The following is a 25,948-nucleotide window of genomic DNA, read 5'->3' as shown; positions in this document are numbered from 1 at the left end:
ACAAGTACTACGTAGAAAGATGTGGATTGTGGTGTGAGAGGATGACAGAGGCTCGTCTAGTAGGAGACTGTTGCTGATTACTGCCCAGGTGTGGTGGCCTCCAGGCACTTACTGCTGCTGATGCATCACCCAGATGGGTGCTACACATTTGGTGGTGGATGTTCCAGCCTACCTACAGAGGAGGAAGGGGAGCTGTGAACTGCAGAGACAGATGTGCCTGATAAAGCTTCGGGCCTGTCTGATGATGTGTCTCCCTCCCTGGCTGTACCATCGACGCTGCCTCCAATCAAGCTACACCTTTACTGAACTGCATCATCATCTAGCTACATCTAGCTATATATAGTTTTGGCAAGTCGGTTAGGACATCTACTTTGTGCATGACACAAGTAATTTTTCCAAAAATTGTTTACAGACATATTATTTCCCCTATCATTCACTGTATCACAATTCCAGTGGTTCAGAAGTTGACATACACTAAGTTGACTGTGCCTTTAAACAGTCTAGTTCATCCTTGGGAGCAATTTCCAAATGGCTGAAGGTACCACGTTCATCTGTACAAACAATAGTACGCAAGTATAAACACCATGGGACCACGCAGCCTTCATACCGCTCAGGAAGGAGATGTGTTCTGTCTCCTAGAGATGAACGTACATGGTGAGAAAGGTGCGAATCAATCCCAGAACAACAGCAAAGTACCTTGTGAAGATGCTGGAGTAAACAGGCACAAAATTATCTATATCCACAGTAAAACGAGACCTATATCGATAAAACCTGAAAGGCCGCTCAGCAAGGAAGAAGCCACTGCTCCAAAACCGCCATAAAAAAGCCAGACTACGATTTGCAACTGCACATGGGGACAAAGATCATACTTTTTGGAGAAATGTCCTCTGGTCTGATGAAACAAAAATAGAACTGTTTTGCCATAATGACCATAGTTATATTTGGAGGAAAAAGGGGCATGCTTGCAAGTCGAAGAACACCATCCCAACCGTGAAGCACGGAGATGGCAGCATCATGTTGTGGGGGTGCTTTGCTGCAGGGGGGACTGGTGCAATTCACAAAATATATGGCATCATAAAGAATTTTTTTATTTCACCTTTATTTAACTAGGCAAGTCAGTTAAGAACAAATTCTTATTTTCAATGACGGCCTAGGAAGAGTGGGTTAACTGCCTGTGTAGGGGCAGAACGACAGATTTATACCTTGTCAGCTCGGGGATATGAACTTGCAAACTTTCGGTTACTAGTCCAACGCTCTAACCAGTAGGCTACCCTGGCGCCCCAAAATGAAAATTATGTGAATGAAAATTATGTGGATATATTGAAGCAACATCTCAAGACATCAGTCCGGAAGTTAAAGCTTGGTCACAAATGGGTCTTACAAATGGACAATGACCCCAAGCATACTTCCAAAGTTGTGGCAAAATGGCTTAAGGACAACAAAGTCAAGGTATTGGAGTGGCCATCACAAAGCCCTGACGTAAATCCCATAGAAAATGTGTGGGCTGAACTGAAAAAGCGTGTGCGAGCAAGGAGGCCTACAAACCTGACTCAGTTACACCAGCTCTGTCAGGAGGAATGGGCCAAAATTCACCCAACTTATTGTGGGAAGCTTGTGGAAGGCTACCCGAGATGTTTGATCCAAGTTAAACAATTTAAAGGCAATCCTACCAAATACTAAAAGCTGAAATCAATCATTCTCTCCACTATTATTCTGACATTTCACATTTTTAAAATAAAGTGGTGATCCTAACTGCCCTAAGACAGGACATTTTTACTAGGATTAAATGTCAGGAATTGTGAAAAACTGAGTTTAAATGTATTTGGCTAAGGTGTATGTAAACTTCTGACTTCAACTGTAAATAAATATATTATTATTATTACTATTCATGGGCCGTGTGCATTTTTTGCTGGTCTATGGTGAGGTAGCTCCTCTCTGAGAAATTCTTCCCAGTAGTGTGTACAGGTGAACAGCCTTTCTCCCTGTGTGGACTTTCAGGTGTATCTTCAGATGGTGCTGGTTGGAGAACCTCTTCTCACACTGGGAGCAGCTGTAGGATTTCTCCCCCCGTGTGGACTCTCTGGTGCCTCTTCAGGCTGGACAAATGGGAGAAACTGGCCCGGTAAAGATGGCAGTCAAACTATTTCTCCCATGTGCATCCTCTGGTGGATCTCCACCTGTTGGGCAAACGGAACTTTCCCACAGAACGAACACAGGAAGCGCTTCTCTTTGCCACTAGATCTACTGATGGCGTTACTACTACTGTCATTTGTCAATGGGCTTGTGTAGCCATTTAGTGTTGAGGCACTGGCTTTGTCTGAGGTCTGGTTTAACATTAGGGGAGTGTGAGGAGGACAAAGACCAGGGAGTGTCTGTGTTGTCGCAGGGTCCATGTTCCAGTTGATAGATCCTATAGAAGGCAGGCTGAAGGCAGCACCTGTTAGGGGGTTAACCTGAGGCGCCTTCAGTCTCTCTGAATCACAACTATAGAAGCAGGACGGCACATTTCTAGCCCAGTCTGTATCTGTTCTCTTTCATTGCGTACGGACACCTCCCTGTCCCAGCAGACTAAATCTACACCTCACCCTGGTCTCAGCTAGTCTGTTGTCATGGAGACTAAGTTCGGTTGTTGTTTTGTGTTTGTCAGTCTGTTTCTGGTTGTGGTTAACAGTGTTGTTCCCCAGTCCAGAGTTGAGGACGCTGGCCCATCCACTGACCTCCACTATGTCACCTCTGGTCCTGGCCTGCTCAGTGATGTCGTCCCCTGGGCCCTTGGCTGCACCAGTCTGGGTCTGGGAATCCAAGATGACCGCCCAGTCTCCTCTGTTTGCCTCCAGCCAATCACCTACAGGAAGAGGTTACAAAATAGACTTTACAAACATGGCAGAGAAAACTCTACATGTGAATTTTTTTGTGTGTTAATTACCATGTCAAGTTCATACATTTTAACGTGTGTTTTTGTATGTAAACATAAGTTGTATTGATTTCATTTTATGAATGAGGAAAAAAAAAAAAAAAAAAAAAAAAAAATAGCCAGGCGCATCACTATTCCCATTGAAGATCTATTACTGTATGTAGGTTTTATGTATTTCTCTCTTACCTTGCTCCCCCATCTTTAGTCCACTCAGCAGATCAATGCTATCTGGTCCATCTTCTATTGTCTCCTCTTTGACTATCAACAGATCAGGCTTCCCATCCTCCATGTCTACTGACTGTAAGAGATACAGAGTGAGAGGATATTGAATCAAGACATCTGATATGAGAACCCTGCTATGAAGCATCTTCTGGTTGGACAATGAGGGATTGCTATGAGTATTATGCAAACATGTTAGTTGATTTTATTAGTTGACACTTAAATGGTTGGGGGAGGACAGGGAGTGCTTCTCACAGTCTCCCTAATCTTGGGGGAGGACAGGGAGTGCTTCTCATGGTCTCCCTAATCTCTGTCGGCTGGGTAGTAATACAGTATGTGCATAGAATACCTACTGTTTGTGTGGAAGTATGTGCGCAGCTATAAAATGTTTTTGTGTTCTTGACTTTAGAACGTTCTCGTGAATAAACTATACTAACCTTTTGCATAAGCATGAGTCTTTGACTAATTATTATTAAACCCATGGACTTACAAACCTCGGGGATTGGTCAAAGCTATTGATTGACTGTTATTATCATTGTGATTGAACATTCTCCTGACAAGTAGGACACATTTTGTAGAGAGTTGTTGCGTATGCTGGTTTCAAGCGCTGGTTTTCAAGTTATCAAGTGTGGCCGACAGACTTGTGATTGATATTTATTGAAACTGAAAGTGGATTACGCTGGTAAAGTCAAACATCACAACACATTCTAAACCGCTCTGGTGACACACACACTTTTTGCCCAGTCGTCCACATGGCTATAATGGGATTGCCCATTATTTTGTTTTTGTAAGGACCCAAAAAAAAACAGAGGCAGTGGGAGAACCTATTCAAGTAAGTAAATACGTTATGAAAATGTAAAAAAAATTATATATATATATATTATTACAGTACTACTAGTAGGCGACTTTGTAGGCTAACTCAACTGAGCTGCTATCTAGTTAGCCGACTTTACACCACTTTACATAAATGGTCACCAACCTTTTTTGAGGTAAGATCACATTCGGAGTCTAAATGCAAGCCAAGATCTACCACAACATTAACCAATTAAAAACAGTACTGTAGCAATGAGGTTTGTGCAATAGGCTATAGGCCCAACACATGATCAATGCATATTGACTATGCTTTATTAAATTGCCCTGCCAATGTTGTTCTTCTCAGACCATTTTAGGTATATGATCACACTGTAATAGATCATTTGTTGTATTACTTGTGAGGCACAACTGAGTGAGCATAATTGTTTTTACTGGACTGATGGCCTGCGTGTGATGGTCAGTCTGAGGGGAGGGAGCAGTGGTGAGGTTACCTCTCACCTAATTCACCGTCCCCCCCACTGAGAAAAGGGGACACAGTCTTCCAGTTGATGGAAAAACTCATTATTTCTGCCACATGCACCAATTGATGTTGTTACCCGTATGACCAGAGAAAATGAAATGCTCCTTCATATAAAAAAAAGACCATCCACTAATAATAACAACACTAGCTCATCGGAACACTTTGCTCTACTCATTCAATGCAGCTGCAGTGCTAGTTGTAGCAAGTGTTAATAACAGCGCTGAATAACTTAAACATGAACTTACTCATAAAAACAGCAGCTATTTTCTGTATTCATTGGGTCTGTAGTCGTGGTTTTAAACGTTTTGAAAACCTCACAGTATCAACTTTGCTGTGCGTTCAACGTTTCTTTTTACAGTCTATGGCTCGAAGAAACTGTGCAAACACGCTGATCTGAGATATCTGATTGGCCCTCGGTAAGCCTATAGGTGCACTTGTTTTAATTCAGACGCATGTAATGGTTCAAAATGGGAACACTTTGCCTTTCTGGCACAAGGGCTGCTGAATAAAGTGCAACTACTACCAACAGCGCGAAACCAATTTGAAAAAATATGCACGCAAGGCTTTATCGTTGTATTTTTTACAGAAATGTTTGGTGATCCACATGGAATGCCTTGGAGAATGCCTTGGTGACCACTGCTTTACAGACTGTTTAGTTAAGGGAATTAAATGTAATCAGCTAGCTAGCTTTCTATTAGCTGGAAATATGGATGTAATCATTGTAAATTAAAAACACACGTCTCCAAATGAATTTGTAGATAACAGCCATGGACGAGGGTGAAATTGCAGCTCCAGCTGTCAGTAAAGGGAGAGTGTAGACTACCGGACAGGGCAGGTAATTTTGTGGCGAGGACATTATGAAAAGATTCTCCAGTTCCAGTCCCTAGACTAAAACTATGAGGACAGAGAGATAATAGCAACATAATATTCAGTAATGTCTAATTTTAGTATAATGAAGCCTGTGTCTTTGTGATGTTTTCTGTCCTCAGATATGGAAAGCTGTGAAAGCCTCTGTTTGATGAATAGAGAGGTCCCAATGAATGTCCCAAGAGACAAATGGTGCATTTCCATATCAGAGTTTTCTGTTTCCATCTACATGGCCCGTCTCACTGGGCCATGGTTCCAGCGGACCTCCTCTCACTTTGGGCACAAGGCAAGCCACTGGTACTTTTCAGAAAACTGTGAACTTTAACACCTTCTCACAAAACAACTGTGTATACCATCAGGATTTTTCCATACAACATGTGCCAACCTATGTAGGCCGATCTAGAGTGCATTTGGAAAGTATTCAGACCCCTTGACTTTTTCCACATTTTGTTACATCCTTGAATTGATTGAATTACATTTTTCCTCATCAATCTACACACAATACCTAATAATGACAAAGTGGAAAAAAAAGTTTTTTTGATTTTTTTGGCAAATTTATTAAACATAAAAAACAGAAATACATTATTTACATAACTATTCAGAAACTTTGCTATGAGACTCGAAATTGAGCTCAGGCGCATCCTTTTTCCATTGATCGTCATTGAGATGTTTCTACAACTTGAATGGAGTCCACCTGTGGTGAATTTAATTGATTGGACATGATTTGGAAAGGCACACACCTGTCTATATATAAGGTCCCACAGTTGACAGTGCATGTCAGAACAAAAACCAAACCATGAGGTCGAAGGAAATGTCTGTGGGCCTTTATGGTAGAGTGGCCAGACGGAAGCCACTCCTCAGTAAAAAGCACATGACAGCCCGCTCAGAGTTTGCCAAAAGGCACCTCTGAGCATGAGAAGCAAGATTCTCTGGTCTGACGAAACCAAAACTGAACTCTTTGGCCTGAATGCCAAGCGTCACATCTGGAAAAAACATCCCCACAGCGCTGCCACCACCATGATACTGCCACCGTTGGGATGGTGCCAGCATCACGCTGTGGGGATGTTTTTTAGCGGCAAGGACTGGAGACTAGTCAGGATCGAGGGAAAGATGGACGAAGCAAAGAATAGAAAGTTCCTTGATGAAAACCTGCTCCAGAACGCTCAGTACTTCAGCCTGGGGAGAATGTTAACCTTCCACCAGGACAATGACCCTAAGCCACAGCCAAGACAACGCAGAAGTGAGTTTCTTTGGGACAAGTCTCTGAATGTCCTTAAGTGGCCCAGCCAGAGCCCGGACTTGAACCTGATCGAACATCTCTGGAGAGACCTGAAAATAGCTGTGCAGTGACGCTCCACATTAAACCTGACAGCGCTTGAGAGGATCTGTAGAGAAGAATGGGAGAAACTCCCCAAATACAGGTGTGCCAAGCTTGTAGTGTCATTCCAAAGAATACTTGAGGCTGTAATCGCTGCCAAAGGTGCTTTAACAAAGTACTGAGTAAAGGGTCTGAATACTTATGTAAATGTGATATTTCATTTATTGCAAAAAAATTATAATTAAATAACAGTTTTTGCTTTGTCATTATGGGGTATTTTGTGTTGATTGAGACTTTTTAAAATACATTTTAGAATAAGGGTGTAACATAACAAAATGTGGAAAAAGTCCAGGGGTATGAATACTTTCCGAATGCATTGTATTGGTTATACTGTATGTGCAGGCCTACCTATGTTAGCACATGTTGTATAAAAAAAAATACTGTTAAACATCACACACAATGTATAAACCTATTACAATTGGAGCAGGCCAACCCTGCTGGGTGTGCAGGGTTCTGTTTCAGCCCAGCAATAACACACCTGATTCAACTTCTAATGAGTTGGTCATCTAGTAGTGTGCTATTACTCAGCTGGAACAGAAGTCTGTTCACCCAGTAGATCAGTGGAGGAAGGTTGGCCACCGCTGGTATGGAGTTTGTTTTGTTCACCTGAAATAAGAGTAGCCTACGTGTTACTACTCAATCATCTATTGTTGTTTAGACTAAGATATCTAATCTTTACATATGAGTTAGTGTATTTGTACATTATGTAGTGATGAAGTGTTGATTCTTTGAAGTGAAGTGTTTAAACTTGATTTAATTGTTGAACTATTATTCAAAATGGATTAATCACAGTCCTGCAATAAAGAGGGGAAGGGGTTCTGTCTGTAATGTGTCTGTGTGTCTGTGTTGTATTCTCAAATGAACATTTCCTTCGTGTCTAGCTGTAAGATCTCCAGTCTGTTTTATTTGATTGTCATTCTGTCTCAGTATATCAGCTATCTGAATCCATTTAGCAGCTTATCATACAGCATGCAGCCACAGGCTTACAATATGATGGCATGACTGGCCTTATGGGCATCTGAAGCAGAGAATATCGAAACTCACACATTGTTACATTTTGAGCTATACGTTCTCAGTTTAAAATGATACCAGTAGACAATGTTTATGAGGCAAACCATATACCAGATTTTGTACATGCCATTTAAGTGCTGACATGTAAAATGGTTTAGTGCAAATCCAACTCTTGTAATTTAGGGTATTCAACAGTTACAGTACATTGTCCGGAGCCTGCTGGTTTTCTGTTCTACCTGATAATGAATTGCATTCACCTGGTGTCCCAGGTTTGAATCAGTCCCCGATTAGAGGGGAAGAATGAAAAAAAAAAATCAAATGTTTTGTCAATTGTGCTTGTGTTGTTGACATGTTTAGTCCTCACACACTGTTGTTCTTACGGCATTAATCTGGTGAGCATCTTTGGAGGTCCGTCCAAGCAAGGCATTTGACTGGTTTGACGTGTTGTGTTACGTCACTGGTTTACATGGGGTTTCTCACCCCTCTTTAGCTAATTTCTGCCATGGAACTTTGCCCGGCTTCCCATTTTAGGGAAACCTGGATAGCGACAAGGCTACTATGAGTACTATGCAAAAATGATAGTTGATATAATACTATGCAAATGCGCTAGTTGATTTGATTACTTGACACTTTTCAATGGTTTGATAATTCAAAGCCATGGTCCCACAATTAAGACAACATTTATCAAGACCTGGGCCCATATCCACAAAGAGCCTCAGAGTAGGACTGCCGATCTAGAATCTTTCCAAATAATCTTATTCATTATGATCTAAAAGGCAAAACTGATCCTAGACTACTCCTGCTCTGAGGATATGTACCAGTGGAGGACCATCCTCCCAAGTGAATTTCATAAAAATAAATTTTAAACATTTATGAAGTTCTCCTTTTTAGATAAAACTATACCAAATAATTGATTAAAACACACTGTTTTGCAATGAAGGTCTACAGTAGCCTCAACAGCAATCTGTAGGGTAGCACCATAATGTAGCTGGGGGAGAGCTAGCGTCAGTCCTCCTCTTGGTACATTGACTTCAATACAAAACTTAGGAAGCTCTTGGTTCTCACACCCTTCCATAGACTTACACAGTAATTATGACAACTTCTGGAGGACATCCTCCAACCTATCAGAGCTCTTGCAGCATGAACTGACATGTTATCTACCCATTCAAAGGATCAGAGAATCTATAACTGAAAGCATAAGCTACTGCTAGCTAGCACTGCAGTGCATAAAATGTGGTGAGTAGTTGACTCATTGAGCGAAAGACAATAGTTTAATGATTTTCGACAAATTAATTTCTTTAAAAATTAAGGAGAAGCAAGAGAGAGAGTCGTTTTCCACTTTTAGTTTCATTTACTTAGCAAATGCAGCTGCTTATTTTAGCCAACAAACACCAGGCTCAAACAGAGGGATACTATGTTAGCTAGCTGGCTATGACTATCTAACACAACACTGGAACTTTTCCAAGTCGAGGTACATTTTTGGTTTTATTAATCCATTGCCACCCGGGTCTCTGGTGTTACTAAACTGCTTACTGACTATACACAAACAAAGGGAAAGGGTGAGAGGAGAACGCATAGATGCGAGAAGGAATACAACGTGGCTGCTATGAAAGTGAACAAAACAGGGATAAACATACCTGAATTTGTCCAATAGAAACTCTCATTTGCAATTGTTGGACTAATGATTACACCCAAGATCAGCTAGATGTGTCTGTCGCCGCAATATTTTCTCTCGACCTGTGTGCGGCTACGTTGTAAACTTCAATTCATAGGCTAGGTTGAAACAACCTCATGATGGGTATAGGGGGAATTTTTGCATCACGTAGTAGCCTAAACCTATCGATGTTACATTGAACTGGGTGCTCATGAAAAAATATCATCCTCCCTCATCATCAAAACCACTGACCACCACTGATATGGACCTAATACCATAAAGACAGTTCACAGTGGGCTCACCTCAGTGAGACTGTGTGCGGTCCTGTGCTGCACAGCTGGTTCCTCAGTTGGTTCAGGTGTAGTCTGGTTGTCCTCCATGACCATGGTCCACTTAGGGTTCCCCAGACCCTCCTCACACCCCTCCTCCTTCACCAGGAGCACCTCTGGACCCTCCTCCTCCTGAAAGAGACAGGTGATACAGATTATTACACAGACATACACTCCCTCAGGTACGTACATACGTACCTACGTTTGAGTCCTATATTGTAGTTACAGAATTACTTTATTGTTCAGAAAGTATTCACACTCCATAACTTTTTCAAATGTTGTTGTTTTACAGCCTGAATTTGAAATTGATTAAATTTAGATTTGTTGTCACTGGCCTACACACAATACCCCATAATGTTAAAGTGGAATAATGTTTTTGGGAATGTTTACAGATTAATTAAAAATTAAAGGCTGAAATGTCTTGAATCATTCAATCTATTTGTTATGGCAAGCCTAAATACGTTCAGGAGTAACAATTTGCTTAACAAGTCACATAATATGTTGCATGGACCCACTCTGTCTGCAATAATAGAGTTTAACATGAAATTTGAATTACTACCTCATCTCTGTACCTCACACATACAATTATCTGTAAGGTCCCTCAGTCGAGCAGTGAATTTCAAACACAGATTCAACCACAAAGACCAAGGAAGTTTTCCAATGCCTCGCAAAGAAGAGCACCTATTGGTAGAGATTTAATATCTTTTTGAGCATGGTGAAGTTATTAATTACACTTTGGATGGTGTATCAATACATGCAGTTACTACAAAGATACAGGAGTTCTTCCTAACTCAGTTGCCGGAGAGGAAGGAAACAGCTCAGGATTTCACCATAGTGACTTTAAAAGAGTTACAAAGTTTAATGGCTGTGATAGGAGCAAACTGAGGATGGATCAACAATATTGTAGATACTCCACAATACTATGCTAATTGACAGAGTGAAAAGAAGGAAGACTGTACGGAATACAAATAGCAATTAACTTTCTGTCCTGAGTACAAAGTGTTATGTTTTGGTCAAATCCAAAATAACACAGAGTATCACTCTCCATATTTTCAAGCATAGTGTTGGCTGCATCGTGCTATGGGTATGCATATAATTGTTAAGGACTGGGTAGTATTTTTAGGATAAAAAATGTATTGAATGGAGTTAAGCACAAGCACAGCCCTAGTGGAAAACCTGGTTCAGTCTGCTTTCCACCAGACACTGGGAGATGAATTGACCTTTCAGCAGGACAATAACCTAAAACATAAGGCCAAATCTACACTGGAGTTGCTCACCAAGACAGGGAACGTTCCTGAGTGGCTGAGTTACAGCTTTGACATAAATCTACTTAAACATCTATGGCAAGACCTGAAAATGGTTGTTAGGCATAGATCAACAACCAATTTGACACAGCTTGAAGAACTTTGAAAATAATAATTGGCAAATGTTGCAAAATCCAAGTGTGGAAAGCTCTAAGAGACTTACCCAGAAAGACTCACAGCTGAAACCGCTTCTACAAAGTATTGACAAGGGGTGTGAATACTTATGTAAATAAGATATTTCTGTGTTTAATTTTCAATAAATGAGCAAACATTTATAAAAACATTTCACTTTGTCATTATAGGGTATTGTGTGTAGACAGTTGAGGAAAAAAATAATTTAAACCCTTTTTCGAATTCAGTCTGTAACACAACAAAATGTGGAATAGATCACGGGGTATGAATACTTTCTAAGGGCACTGTAAATATGATATTGTGGTTAAATATGAGTGTGCTATGATAAGTCATCAGACAAACCTGACTAAACTATTTTGATGTGTACAGTTGTGGCCAAAAGTTTTGAGAATGACACAAATATTGATTTCCACAAAGTTTCCTGCTTCAGTGTCTTTAGATATTTTTGTCAGATGTTACTATGGAATACTGAAGTATAATTACAAGCATTTCACGAGTGTCAAAGGCTTTTATTGACAATTACATGAAGTTGATGCAAAGAGTCAATATTTGCAGTGTTGACCCTTCTATTTCAAGACCTCTGCAATCCGCCCTGGCATGCTGTCAATTAACTTCTGGGCCACATCCTAACTGATGGCAGTCCATTCTTGCATAATCAATGCTTGGAGTTTGTCAGAATTTGTGGGTTTTTGTTTGTCCACCCGCCTTTTGAGGATTGACCAAAAGTTCTCAATGGGATTAAGGTCTGGGGAGTTTCCTGGCCATGGACCCAAAATATCAATGTTTTGTTCCCCGAGCCACTTAGTTATCCCTTTTGCCTTAAAAACTGTTCCTGGATGGTTGGGAGAAGTTGCTCTCGGAGGATGTGTTGGTACCATTCTTTATTAATGGCTGTGGTGTTAGGCAAAATTGTGAGCAAGCCCACTCCCTTGGCTGAGAAGCAACCCCACACATGAATGGTCTCAGGATGCTTTACTGTTGGCATGACACAGGACTGATGGTAGCGCTCACCTTGTCTTCTCCGGACAAGCTTTTTTCCAGATGTCCCAAACAATCGGAAAGGGGATTCATCAGAGAAAATGACTTTCCCCCAGTCCTCAGCAGTCCAATCCCTGTACCTTTTACAGAATATCTGTCTGTCCCTGATGTTTTTCCTGGAGAGAAGTGGCTTCTTTGCTGCCCTTCTTGACACCAGGCCATCCTACAAAAGTATTCGCCTCACTGAGTGTGCAGATGCACTCACACCTGCGTGCTGCCATTCCTGAGCAAGCTCTGTACTGGTGGTGCCACGATCCCACAGCTGAATCAACTTTAGGAGACGGTCCTGGCGCTTGCTGGACTTTCCTGGGCGCCCTGAAGCATTCTTCACAACAATTGAACCGCTCTCCTTGAAGTTCTTGATGAGCCGATAAATGGTTGATTTAGGTTCAATCTTACTGGCAGCAATATCCTTGCCTCTGAAGCCCTTATTGTGCAAAGCAATGATGACGGCACGTGTTTCCTGCAGGTAACCATGGTTGACAGAGGAAGAACAATGATTCCAAGCACCACCCTCCGTTTGAAGCTTCCAGTCTGTTATTAAAACTCAATCAGCATGACAGAGTGATCTCCAGCCTTGTCCTCGTCAACACTCACGAGAGGACGAGAGAATCACTGATATGATGTCAGCTGGTCCTTTTGTGGCAGGGCTGAAATGCAGTGGAAATGGTTTTGGGGGATTCAGTTAATTTGCAATGCAAAGAGGAACTTTTCAATTAATTGCAATTCATCTGATCACTCTTCATAACATTCTGGAGTATATGCAAATTGCCATCATACAAACTGAGGCAGGTGACTTTGTGAAAATTAATATTTGTGTCATTCTCAAAACTTTTGGCCACGACTGTATAGTGGGTGTTTGTGTGTTGGTAACGTATTTATTTATATTTAAAATGTGGTTATGGTTATAAAGCACTGTTGTGTGTATGCAGAGTAGGGTGAGATCAGATGTATACTAAAGAGAGTCTCAATGAAAGTCTTAGAATTTAAAGTCCCATGTTGTGTTTATTAAACATAAGTGTTAATCACACCATATGAAAACCTCACATACACGTCTCAACAACAAAAAAATCATTGTGAACTTGATAAAACTGTATTAATTTTAAAAATAAAGTAGTTCAATGGAAGTAATGAAATAGGCATTTGTGAACATCATATAGCCTACACAGCACAAACACAATATGTAAGACACTCATTAGGCGTATATATGCCTTATATATCACACAATGTGTTGATGCAATGTTCTACCCAGGAAATTTCCACACTGAAATCTGTTTCAACACCGAAACTCTTGTTATTCCAAATGCATCTATGGGTCTTTTCAGCTGACAACAACCAAAATGAATCTTTGTCTTTAATGCAGGTTTTGATCTAAACATCAGAAGCTATTGAGTGGAATGGTTACTTTCTATATTACAGAGTGGGATGGTTTTTCTGCTGGTGTATCCTGAGGCATCTCCTCTCTGAAAAACTCTTCCCGCAATGCATACAGCCGAATGGCTTCTCTCCAGTGTGGACCTTCAGGTGCATCTTCAACTGGTCCTGGCGAGAGAACCTCTTCTCACACTGTGGGCAGCTGTAGGGTTTCTCCCCTGTGTGGACTCTCTGATGCCTTTTCAGATGGTGCTGGTGGGAGAACCTCTTCTCACACTGGGTACAGCTGAATGGTTTCTCCCCTGTGTGAACCCTCTGGTGGATCTCCACATTCTGGAGGCAGCTGAAGCCTTTGTGACAAAACATGCAGAGGAACCGTTTCTCTTTACTATTGCCTGATGGTGCTCCCCCTCCCCGAGCCTGGGCTTTAGCCCTGTCATTTGAGTTCAATACCTGATCAAAAAGGACACGGACGTGTGAATCGGAAGGCTCTATCGACGTGGACACTGGGTCGCGTTCTCTGAACGCGTGTAAAGGGGAGTGGGTTGCGACATTTAGATTTGTCTCTAAGCTTTCCCTGTAGTCAAAGAAGTCACTGGTGTTACCCTGCGAGTGTCCTTCTCCTAAGTGAGTTTCGTCTGCATTCCATGACAGAGAAACGTCGCTCTCCACTTTCACAGTCACTTCATCTACGACCAGACCCTCCCCTTTCTTATCTAGGCACCCTTCAGAGTTTACACTACTACTGTACCTGTGCCAGTCACCTCTCATTGGATTAGTCGGTGTATCTAAGCCCAAAGGCATGTCACCAGGTAACATTTCTGTAGCGTATGAACAGGACGGATCATTGCCAGTCTGTGACACGTCTCCTGAGTCCTGATGGGACAGAACAGTCCTCGGGCTTGGGTTACCATAAAGTATATACTCTGAGCGGGGAGCAGGAGCACAGCTCAGTGATTCCAGCCCCGCTACAGTCTCGGTGTCTGTCTCTGACTTGAGGGCGGCGTTCTGCGTTCCACTGACCTCCGTGATGCTGTGTCTGATCCTGGGCTGCACTGGAGCGGTGGTGGGGTCCTCCATGGCTACAGGGGGAACCACTTCAGCCGCTGCTTCCACCTGGATGTTTCTGCTGTGACGTGGGTCCTCCTGTCCTTCAGACCTCTCCTGCTTGACCCCAGGACCTGCAGCCTCTGCATCTGCAGCCTGACACAAGAAGAGAGGAGGTTATTATCGGTACATGAGTTGAATACCCTATGAATGTCCCGCCTACTTCCTGGTCGAGTCCCGTACAGTTCTTGAAAGGCAATCAAGCTTATACTATCAAATTCATGAAAACGCGGTCATAAGACATATATACAATTAGATTTGTATATTTCATTTGCTCATACCCGATGTTTTTTATACAAATATCTGACGGTCAATAAGTAAGACACATCGGCGAAAGTTAGAAAAGTCTAATTTAACTACAACTCAGCACCCTTGTTAGCATGGTTGCTCGAGTTTGAGGACGATAAAAACCTGTTAGTTACAACCAGTACTTTTTAACCCCTTAACCCTATTCTCAACCGGCTGGTAGAGCATGTTTTGACAATGGATTTATAACTGGATTTGAACGAAATCTTCACTAGAACTTTATTGGTCAACTCCCCCAGCATCAATTTACATAATTTGTATAATTTTGGGTTGCTACAGTTCCGTGTTGTGGCATTAACTTTGCCCACTCAGAGGGCTGTAAGAAAACAAAAAATGAGTCACCAAAAATATAGGATTAAGGCAGGAATTACATTTGTGAGGGATTAATATTGTTCCATTCATGTTAGTAGAGACCTTGAAGAGTAGGAATATGAAAATAAATAGTTAAAATGTAAAAAAGCTAACAAGCAAAACATTTTGTTTTGTGGTTGATATGTCAGTAAAAAGTATGGTGGACTATATTTTTTATTAAAAATGTTGCTGAAAAATATGATTGAATTGTTGACAACGCACTATAGTAGACAACATGAATTGGTTAAACCACATTTCATGACCCATGGGGTCAATTAATCAATATTCGTACTTAAGGTCGCCTATAAAATAATGCCTATAATAGTAATTTTAAAAAAGTACAGTTTGCCATATATTCTCAAAATGTAGTCTGAACATGGTGGAAGAACCTGGATCATTATTAATTTAATAAAACCATTTTGAGGGACATTGCACTATACACTGCCTGAAAACGCATTGAAAACATTTTAATATATACTGAACAAAAATGTAAACGCAACATGTAAAGGGTTGGTCCCATGGTTCATGACCTGAAAAAAAAGATCCCAGAAATCTTTCATATTTCATATTTTTTCTCTCAAATGTTTTATTACCTCCCTGTTAGTGAGCATTTCTCCTTTGCCAAGATAATCCAGCCACCTGACAGGTGCGGCATAACAAGAAGCTGATTAAACTGCATGAGCATTATACAGGTGCATCTTGTGCTGTAGACAATAAAAGGTGGTCTAAAAATGTGCAGTTTTGTCACACAACATAATACCAAAGATGTCTCAAGTTGAGGAAGGGTTCAATTGGCATATTGACTGCAACAATGTCCAGCAGAGCTGTTGCCAGAGAATGTAATGTTAATTTCTCTACCATAAGCCGCCTCCAACGTCATTTTAGAGAATTTGAAACCGGCCTCACAACTGCAGACCACGTGTAACCATTGTGGTGGTTATTTCTTTATTATCAAATGAGGAAAGACAAATTTATCACACAAGTCAAAGTTATACTTCAACTAAATCTTTATTCACATATTAATAAGGAAAGCATGTCACACCACACACTAGTGAATGATGCGAGTGCTCTGCAATAACTATGGCTTGTCGACACAACACTCTAGACTGTTGCGTTGAGAGCCCCGACACAAAGAATACAAATACCTTTTATAGCAAAGATACACCCTCTTAGTCTACATGACAAACAACAGAAGTGTGGAATGGGTCACAAGGTTAGGATTCATACAAAGGAAATTAATAATTAAAGATTGTTCTCATTGTGTGGAAAACAGAGTCATTATCCATACTCGTCATCTCCACCCTGGTACCTCCCAGTACACAAACACCAACTCATGCTATGGAATGGGGTCATTAGGTTATCATCACCAAAGGCATCGTAAATCCAGTGTCAGCATTAAGCGCCAAAGGCCCAACTCTGTAGAACACACACAGATGAGTGTTCTAAGAACCCCTATTCTATTCCATAAAACAACCATTTGATGCAGTAACAGTATTATAACATAATATTGTAATTTTGCTCTCACACAACACCAGCCCAGGACCGTCTTCTTCACCTGCGGGATCATCTGAGACCAGCCACCCAGACAGCTGATGAAACTGTGGGTTTGCACAACCAAAGAATTTCTGTCAGAAACGGTCTCAGGGAAGCTCATCTGTGTGCCCTTCATCATCAGTAGGGTCTTGGCCTGACTGCAGTTCGGCGTTGTAACCGACTTCAGTGGGCAAATGCGTAACTTTGATGGCCACTGCCACGCTGGAAAAGTGTGCTCTTCACAGATGAATCCCGTCGTCTGGGCTAGCGGTTTGCTGACGTCAACGTTGTGAACAGAGCGCCCCATGGTGGGGTTATGGTATGGGCAGGCATAAACTACGGACAACGAACACAATTGCATTTTATCAATGGCAATTTGACTGATTTCCTTATATCAACAATAACTCAGTAATGACCACATTTTCATGAATTTGAAGATGCAAATTTGGAGCAAAGTCTTAGCCTACAAAACGAGGAACCTGGAAGTACCACTTTCATGGCGTATTGGATAACAATCTTGTAGGGAGGTCTCTCAAGCTCCCCGTGGCAGATAAATAAAGACGTAAATGTAAGCAAGCGAATAGCCGAGGGCAGCCTTTCTGAAATAGACGGGCCACATTTCATTAACTGTAATGGTGCCTGGAGAAGTGGGTACATTCTAATTTTGAAAAGAAAAATCCCAAAACGGCCCACCAGGGGGATAGGCGCCCTGTGTGAAACATTATATGAAAAACAGTGACAATCAGTGCATTCGGAAAGTATTCAGACCCCTTGACTTTTTCCACGTTTTGTTACATTACAGCCTTATTCTGAAAAAAAAAATTCCCCCTCATCAACTTACACAATACCCTATAATGACAGCGCAAAAATAGTTTTTTATGTTTGCAAATTTATAAAAATAAAAACCTGAAATATAACATTTACATACAGTACCAATCAAACATTTGGACACACCTACTCATTCCAGGATTTTTCTTTATTTTTACTATTTTCTACATTGTGAAGACATCAAAACTATGAAATAACACATATGGTATCATGTATTAACCAAAAAAAGTGTTAAACAAATCAAAATATATTTTATATTTGAGATTCTTCAAAGTAGCCACCTTTTGCCTTGATGACTGCTTTGCACACGCTTGGCATTCTCTCAACCAGCTTCATGAGGTAGTCACCTGGAATGCATTGAAATTAACGGGTGTGCTTTGTTAAAAGTTCATTTGTGGAATTTCTTCCTTTAATGAGTTTGAGCCAAGGTAGGGGTGGTATACAGAAGATTGTCCTATTTGGTAAAAGACCAAATCCATATTATGGCAAGAACAACTCAAATAAGTAAAGAGAAATGACAGTTAATATATGAAGGTCAGTCAATACAGAACATTTCAAGAACTTTGAAAGTTTCTTCAAGGGCAGTCGCAAAAAAAAAAAGAAAAAAAAAAAGGATCTCATGAGGACTGACACAGGAAAGGAAGACCCAGAGTTACCTCTGCCGCAGAGGGTAAGTTCATTAGAGTTAACTGCACCTCAGATTGCAACCCAAATAAATGCTGCAAAGAAACCACTACTAAAGGAAACTAAGAATAGACTTGCTTGGGCCAAGAAACACGAGGAAAGGAAATTAGACCGGTGGAAATCTGTCCATTGGTCTAATGAGTCCAAACTTGAGATTTTTGGTTTCAACCACCGTGTCTTTGTGAGACGCAGAGAAGGTGAACAGATGATCTCCACGTGTTGCTTCCCACGGTGAAGCATGGAGGAGGAGGTGTGATGCTGCTTTGCTGGTGACACTGTCTGTGATTTATTTAGAATTCAAGGCAGACTTAACCAGCATGGCTACCACAGCATTCTGCAGTGATATGCAATCCCATCTGGTTTGCGCTTAGTGGGACGATAATTTGTTTTCAACAGGACAATGACCCAACACACTTCCAGGCTGTGTAAGGGCTATTTGACTAAGAAGAAGAGTGATGAGTGCTGCATAAGTTACCTAGCCTACACAATCACCGGACCTCAACCAAATTGAGATGGTTTGGAATGAGTTGGACTGCAGAGTGAAGGAAAAGCAGCCAACAAGTGCTCAGCATATGTGGTAACTCCTTCAAGACTGTTGGAAAAGCATTCCTGGTGAAGCTGGTTGAGAGAATGCCAAGTTTGGGCAAAGCTGTCATCAAGGCAAAGGGTTGCTACTTTGAAGAATCTCAAATATAAAATATATTTTGATTTGTTTAACACTTTTTTGGTTAATACATGATACCATATGTGTTATTTCATAGTTTTGAAGTCTTTTCTACAATGTAGAAAATAGTAAAAATAAAGAAAAACACTTGAATGAGTAGGCGTGTCCAAACTTTTGACTGGTACTGTAAGTTTTCAAACCCTTTATTCAGTCCTTTGTTGAACCACCTTTAGCAGCGATTAGAGCTTATAGTCTTCTTGGGTATGACACTACAAGCTTGGCACATCTGTAATTGGGGAGTTCCTCCCATTCTTCTCTGCAGATCTTCTCAAGCTCTGTCAGGTTGGATGATGAGCATCGCTGCACAGCTATTTTCAGGTCTCTCAAGAGATTTTCGATCGGGTTCAGGTCCGGGCCACAAGGACATTCAGAGACTTGTCCCGAAGCCACTCCTGCAGTCTTGGCTGTGTGCTTAGGGTTGTTGTATTGTTAGAAGATGAACCTTTGCCCTAGTCTGAGGTCCAGAGCAGTTTTCATCAAGGATCTCTCTGTACTTTGCTCTGTCATCTTTCCCTTGATCATGACTAGTATCCCAGTCCCTGCCTCTGAAAAACATCCCCACAGCATGATGCTGCCTCCACCATGCTTCACCGTATCAAAGGTGCCAGGTTTCCCTGCAGATGTGACACTTGGCAGTCAGGCCAAAGAGTTCAATCTTCGTTTCATCAGACCAGAGAATCTTCTTTCTCACGATTTGAGAGTCCTTTAGGTGCCTTTTGGCAAACTCCAAGCGGGCTGTCATGTGCCTTTTACTGAGGAGTGGCTTCCGTCTGGCCACTCTACCATAAAGGACTGATTGGTGGAGTGCTGCAGAGATGGTTGTCTTTCTGGAATGTCCTCCCATCTCCACAGAGGAACTCAGGAGCTCTGACAGAGTGAACATTGGGTTCTTGGTCACGTCCCTTCCCAAGGCCTTTCTCCCCCAATTTCTCAGTTTGGCCGGATGGCCAGCTCTAGGAAGTCTTGGTGGTTCCAAACTTCTTCCATTTAATGATGGAGGCCACTGTGTTCTTGGGGACAATCAATGAAACAGACATTTTTTGGTACTGTTCCCCAGATCGGTGCCTCGACACAATCCTGTCGGGGCTCTACGGACAATTCTTTCGACCTCATGGCTTGGTTTTTGCTCTATCATGTTCTATCAACTGTGGGACCTTATATAGACAGGTGTGTGCCTTTCCAAATAATGTCCAATCAATTGAATTTACCACAGGTGGACCCCAATCAAGTTGTAGATACATTTCAAGGATGATTAATGGAAACAGGATGCACCTGAGCTCAATTTCGAGTCTGATATAGCAAAGGGTCTGAATACTTATGTAAATAAGGTATGCTTTTTTATATTTAATACATTTGCAAAAATGTCTAAAAACCTGTTTTCGCTTTGTCATTATGGGGTATTGTATGTGGTATTATTTAATCCATTTTAGAATAAGGCTGTAACGTAACAAAATGTGGAAAGGCAAGGGGTCTGAATATTTTCCAAATGTACTGTACACTCAATGACCTAAAATGATATACAGTGGCTTGCGAAAGTATTCACCCCCCTTGGCATTTTTCCTATTTTGTTGCTTTACAACCTGGAATAAAATTAGATTTTTTTGGGTGTTCATATTATTTGATTTACACAACATGCCTACCACTTTGAAGATGCAAAATATTTTTTTATTGTAAAACAAACAAGAAAAAATACAAACAAAAACAGAAACCTTGAGTGTACATAACTATTCACCCCCCCAAAGTCAATACTTTGTAGAGCCACCTTTTGCAGCAATTACAGCTGCAAGTCTCTTGGGGTATGTCTCTATAAGCTCGGCACATCTAGCCACTGGGATTTCTGCCCATTCTTCAAGGCAAAACTGCTCCAGCTCCTTCAAGTTGGATGGGTTCTGCTGGTGTACAGCAATCTTTAAGTCATACCACAGATTCTCAATTGGATTGAGGCCTGGGTTTGACTAGGCCATTCCAAGACATTTAAATGTTTCCCCTTAAATCACACAAGTGTTGCTTTAGCAGTATGCTTAGGGTCATTGTCCTGCAGGAAGGTGAACCTTCGTCCCAGTCTCATATCTCTGGAAGACTAACAGGTTTCCCTCAAGAATTTCCCTGTATTTAGTGCACGCCATAATTCCTTCAATTCTGACCAGTTTCCCAGTCCCTGCCGATGTTCTCGGGGTGATGAGAAGTGTTGGGTTTGCGCCAGACATAGCGTTTTCCTTGATGGCCAAAAAGCTACATTTTAGTCTCATCTAACCAGAGTACCATCTTCCATATGTTTGGGGAATCTCCCACATGCCTTTTGGCAAACACCAAACGTGTTCGCTTGCAATGTCTTTTTCTGGCCAATCTTCCGTAAAGCCCAGTTCTGTGGAGTGTACGGCTTAAAGTGGTCCTATGGACAGATACTCCAATCTCCGCTGTGGAGCTTTGCAGCTCCTTCAGGGTTATCTTTGGTCTCTTTGTTGCCTCTCTGATTAATGCCCTCCTTGCCTGATCCGTGAGTTTTGGTGAGCGGCCCTCTCTTGGCAGGTTTATTGTGGTGCCATATTCGTTCCATTTTTTATAATGGATTTAATGGTGCTCCGCGGGATGTTCAAAGTTTCTGATATTTTTTTAACCCAACCCTGATCTGTACTTCTCCACAACTTTGACCCTGACCTGTTTGGAGAGCTCCTTGGTCTTCGTGGTGCCATTTGCTTGGTGGTGCCCCTTGCTTAGTGGTGTTGAAACTCTGGGGCCTTTCAGAACAGGTTTTGTTTTTATACTGAGATCATGTGACACTTAAATAAAGTCCACCTGTATGCAATCTAACTAATTATCTGACTTCTGAAGGCAATTGGTTGCATTAAATCTTATTTAGGGGCTTAATAGCAAAGGGGGTGAATACATAGGCACACACCACTTTTCAGGATTTTTTACTTTTTGAATTTTTTTAAACAAGTCATTTTTTTCATTTCACTTCACCAATTTGGACTATATGTCCATTATATGAAATCCAAATAAAAATACATTTAAATAGCAGGTTATAATGCAACAAAATAGGAAAAATGCCAAGGTTGGTGAATACTTTTGCAAGGCACTGTATAACATATTGGTCTTTCACAGTCAGGCCAACCCAAGCTGTACTGTGCAAGTAGGCTAAACTGAGTCATACATTCCCAGGTTTCAGACTTTTATTATTATTATTATTATTATTATTATTGTTTTTTTAAGGCTTTTGCTATCAAAGTCACAAGTTTTTAATGAAAAAAAAACAACAAAATTGGATGTAAATCCATAACAATGATTAAGCCACATCAGGAGACTATTTTTTAGGTCTGGGAAGAAAGAAGAATTGAAGGAAATTATTTTTTTGTGTAGTTACCCTTTAATTCAAGTGCTCAGGCTGATGTTTGGTTAACAGTGTTTCTTTAGCAGGGGAGAACGCATGGGTGGGGCTTTTATTTGATATTTTTATGTTCTTTACTTGTCAGTAGTCAGTATTCCAAACGGCTTAGTTATCTTTTTACTTAAAAATGCAAACACCATCAGATAGAATTCATTGCACTGGGTTAGTCAGATTTGATCAAATATAACAAAACAGATGAACTGGAATGACATTCACTCTCATAGGCTGGGTTGCCAAAAATAACCAACTGAAAGCCACACCCCCAATAAGTGATGTGACATATGCCTCAAAGCAGTCATATTCTGTGCTATTATGGCTATATATATATGCCTATTTCATTTGTTTATTTAGCAAACAAGACAGCTCATAATCTAATGCTGTTATCAACCAACAAATAAACCTATATTTTAGTTTTAATTAGCACATTTTTTTTAATTAGCAAACTTTTCTCAGTCTCGTGGCAAAATGTGTAGAATAGCATCGGATGAGCTATAAAACTGCACATTTTTCCCTCTGCCCCATGGCAAAATGTGTACAACTGCAGGAAATGTGCTTCAAAACTGCACATTTTTCTCTTTGCCCCATGGCAAAATATGCAGGAAGGTACATGCGCTGCCCCCCTCAAACATAATTATTATTACAAACATTTCTGCAGGGCCACCCACCAATATCTGGCTACAGCACTGTTCTGTTGCACGAGATGGAGTTTTAAAATCAAAATGGCCACTGGATTGATGGAAATAATCGTGATATCATTCTGAAAGGTAGGCTAGTTAACATTTAATTGAGACGGTTATTGGGAAAGCCTTTCCATCTACCAGAGTACGGTTAGGCCAGCATTAGCGTCGCTATATTTTTCCTGTTCCTTAATTGTTTGAAACCTGGACTTTTTACTTCATATTATGAGACATGTTTAACCTTGAATCAAAGTAGCCTATAGGCAAAATCCCACCATAGAAACGTGGAGTCAATTATTTTATAAAGGTTTCCTCATATGCTTTCTCCTGTTCTATTGGTTCTTTCTTTCATTGTCTAGCAGCCAAGGCATTATCCTTGTCATGTTAGAAACCGATGATAGTTGTTGCATCTTTAGATCCCCCCCTCTTTATAAATTTCTAACAGATATTTCCATCTCTGTCCATGAAACCTCTCGCATTTTAGAAAGGAGTTTTCCGCAAATTGCATTTTGGAACATCAGCCAATATTGCTGCACCCAAAATGTGAAGAAATAATAGTTTATCAACTTTTTAAGCTAAACATTCTTATCCGTTTCATCAACCTTATTAATTGATACGGCGTATACCTCCACTACACTACTTTGATACGTATCAGTGGGGATTAAGAAATGAGTATACGCAATTCTCACTGAAAAATAAGTGGGTATATGGCATATAGCCTCCACTACACCACTGCTAACCTCTATCACGATAACGTGCTGGGTCGAGGTTCCGCTCCCCTCATCAACAGTGATTGGTTGGTCATCTCTCCATGTATTTTGTCCTGCTGCCTTCACAAAGCTCCTGTGGCCTCCAGTGAGATCTCCTTCACCTGAGAGTTATTGGGGAAAAGAGGTAGTTAGTTTAGTTACTGTCAATGCTTAACGGTACACTATTTAAATTTTTGACACTGTCTAGAATTAGCAAGGATGCAAAGTAACACTTCTCATAACTTTCTATGCTATTTAGTGATCGATGTACACTGAACAAAAATATAAACGCAACATGTAAAGTGTTGGTCCCATGTTTCATGAGCTGAAATAAAAGATCCCAGAAATGTTTCATATGCACAAAAAACGTATTTCTCTCAAATTGTGTGCCCAAATTTGTTTACATCCGTTAGTGAGCATATCTCATTTGCCAAGATAATCCATCCACCTGACCGATGTGGCATCTCAAGAAGCTGATTAAAAAGCATGATCATTACACAGGTGCACCTTGTGCTGGGGACAATAAAAGCCCACTGTGCAGTTGTCACACAACACAATGCCACTGATGTCTCAAGTTTTGAAAGAGCATGCAATTGGCATGGTGACTGCAGGAATGTCCAACACAGCTGTTGCCAGAGAATGTAATGTTCATGTCTCTACTAGCATAAGCTGCCTCCAAAGTCATTTTAGAGAATTTGGCCTCAAAACCGCAGACCACGTGTAACCACAACAGCCTAGGACCTCCACATCCAACTTCTTCACCTGTGGGATTGTCTGACATCAGCCACCTGGATAGCTGGTGAAACTGAGGAGTATTTCTGCCTGTAATAAACCCTTTTGAGGGGATTTTTTAAATGTTGATTCTGATTGGCTGGGCCTGGCTGCCAAGTGGGTGGGCCATGGCTGCACCTCTGTCCAGTCATGTGAAATCTATAGATGTGGGCCTAATTTATTTAAATTGACTGATTTCCTTATATGAACTGTAACTCAGTAAAATATTTGAAATTGTTTGCGTTTATATTTTTGTTCACAATATTATGTTCCATTCATCACATTGTTTTGATTGAGAAAATAATATGAAATGATATTCAAGAATCTGGTTAGAATATTTTAGTGTTTTTGCGCAAGATAGCTAAGTAAACAGAGGCATTATTGCATACTATCCAAAAACTGACCAAGACCCAATTTTATGTAACATATCTGAACGGGAGCGACAGGAACGAAACTATATATGAAAGGCGACATGCCGCGCAGCCTTCGCCTTCTGCGAAATGTACCTTTTTCCATTCCTCTGTATCGGTCTAGGATCTTGACATTACTGGGACGACTAGCGAGGATGCGATCTCGCATTGTCCTGTCTGCGCGCTCCCTTGCTACCTTCAGTTCAAGTAGCTGTAGTTTCCTACGCAATCCCCTGTTTTCTTTCTGGCTTTGAGAAATTTCCAAACGAAACACTGCATAGTCGTCGTCTACGAGTTTACAGATCTCTGCCACGGCTGAATTTGCTAGCACTTCCATGATGGAGGCTATTTGAGTGTGAAAAACCATACAGTTAGCCATTGTTAGTTCAGCGTCACCTAAATAACATCTATCAACCAAGTCTTGTCTCCAACGCGAATTAAAAACTACATGTGATGCTGTGCAGCTAAATTTGTCATATTTGTTCGTCCCATGTTGTTAATTAACGTCTAAATAACAACAAAAAACGCTAACGTGGAAATTGTTCTTGGTCACTGTTCACTTCCGTTTAAACTGAAGAGAAAGGATGTTATTGGGTAACGTCATAGCTCAAAGGGTGTGTCTAAATGAAAAAAGTATGAGCGCTGTTTTTTTTTTTTTAAATAAGGTACCACTAAGAAATCTGTTCCCAAGTATTTCCACACATAATGGAGAGACACGTGATCCTATGAGAAAGGTTTTAAATAATTGTTTTAGTCGAAAATTATATCTGCTTGGGCTTCGTGTGGTTAATTTGCGTCATACAAATTATTTGTAATTATGTTCTGGCCCCCAACCACCAGCTCACGAAAAAAATCGGATCAAATCAA

At 40.9% G+C, this 25,948-nt stretch overlaps 2 protein-coding genes across 4 annotated transcripts in view; both read right to left on the bottom strand.

The window, feature by feature from the left end:
• LOC110534619 overlaps positions 1–25,658 on the bottom strand; it is a 36,157-nt gene extending 10,499 nt beyond the window's left edge. The window contains 6 exon segments of the mRNA XM_021619537.2: positions 2,237–2,845; positions 3,101–3,212; positions 9,679–9,837; positions 14,577–14,756; positions 23,892–24,022; positions 25,178–25,658. Coding sequence (XP_021475212.2) covers positions 2,237–2,845; positions 3,101–3,212; positions 9,679–9,837; positions 14,577–14,756; positions 23,892–24,022; positions 25,178–25,460 — 1,474 coding nt within the window. The 5' untranslated portion in view covers positions 25,461–25,658.
• LOC110534616 (oocyte zinc finger protein XlCOF7.1-like) overlaps positions 1–25,948 on the bottom strand; it is a 1,104,347-nt gene that overhangs the window by 737,793 nt on the left and 340,606 nt on the right. The gene's annotated exons all lie outside the window — the stretch shown is intronic.

This window comes from Oncorhynchus mykiss, chromosome 10 (genome assembly GCF_013265735.2).
Source record: "Oncorhynchus mykiss isolate Arlee chromosome 10, USDA_OmykA_1.1, whole genome shotgun sequence".
Lineage (NCBI taxonomy): Eukaryota > Metazoa > Chordata > Actinopteri > Salmoniformes > Salmonidae > Oncorhynchus > Oncorhynchus mykiss.
This window is presented reverse-complemented; position numbering and strand designations above follow the sequence as displayed.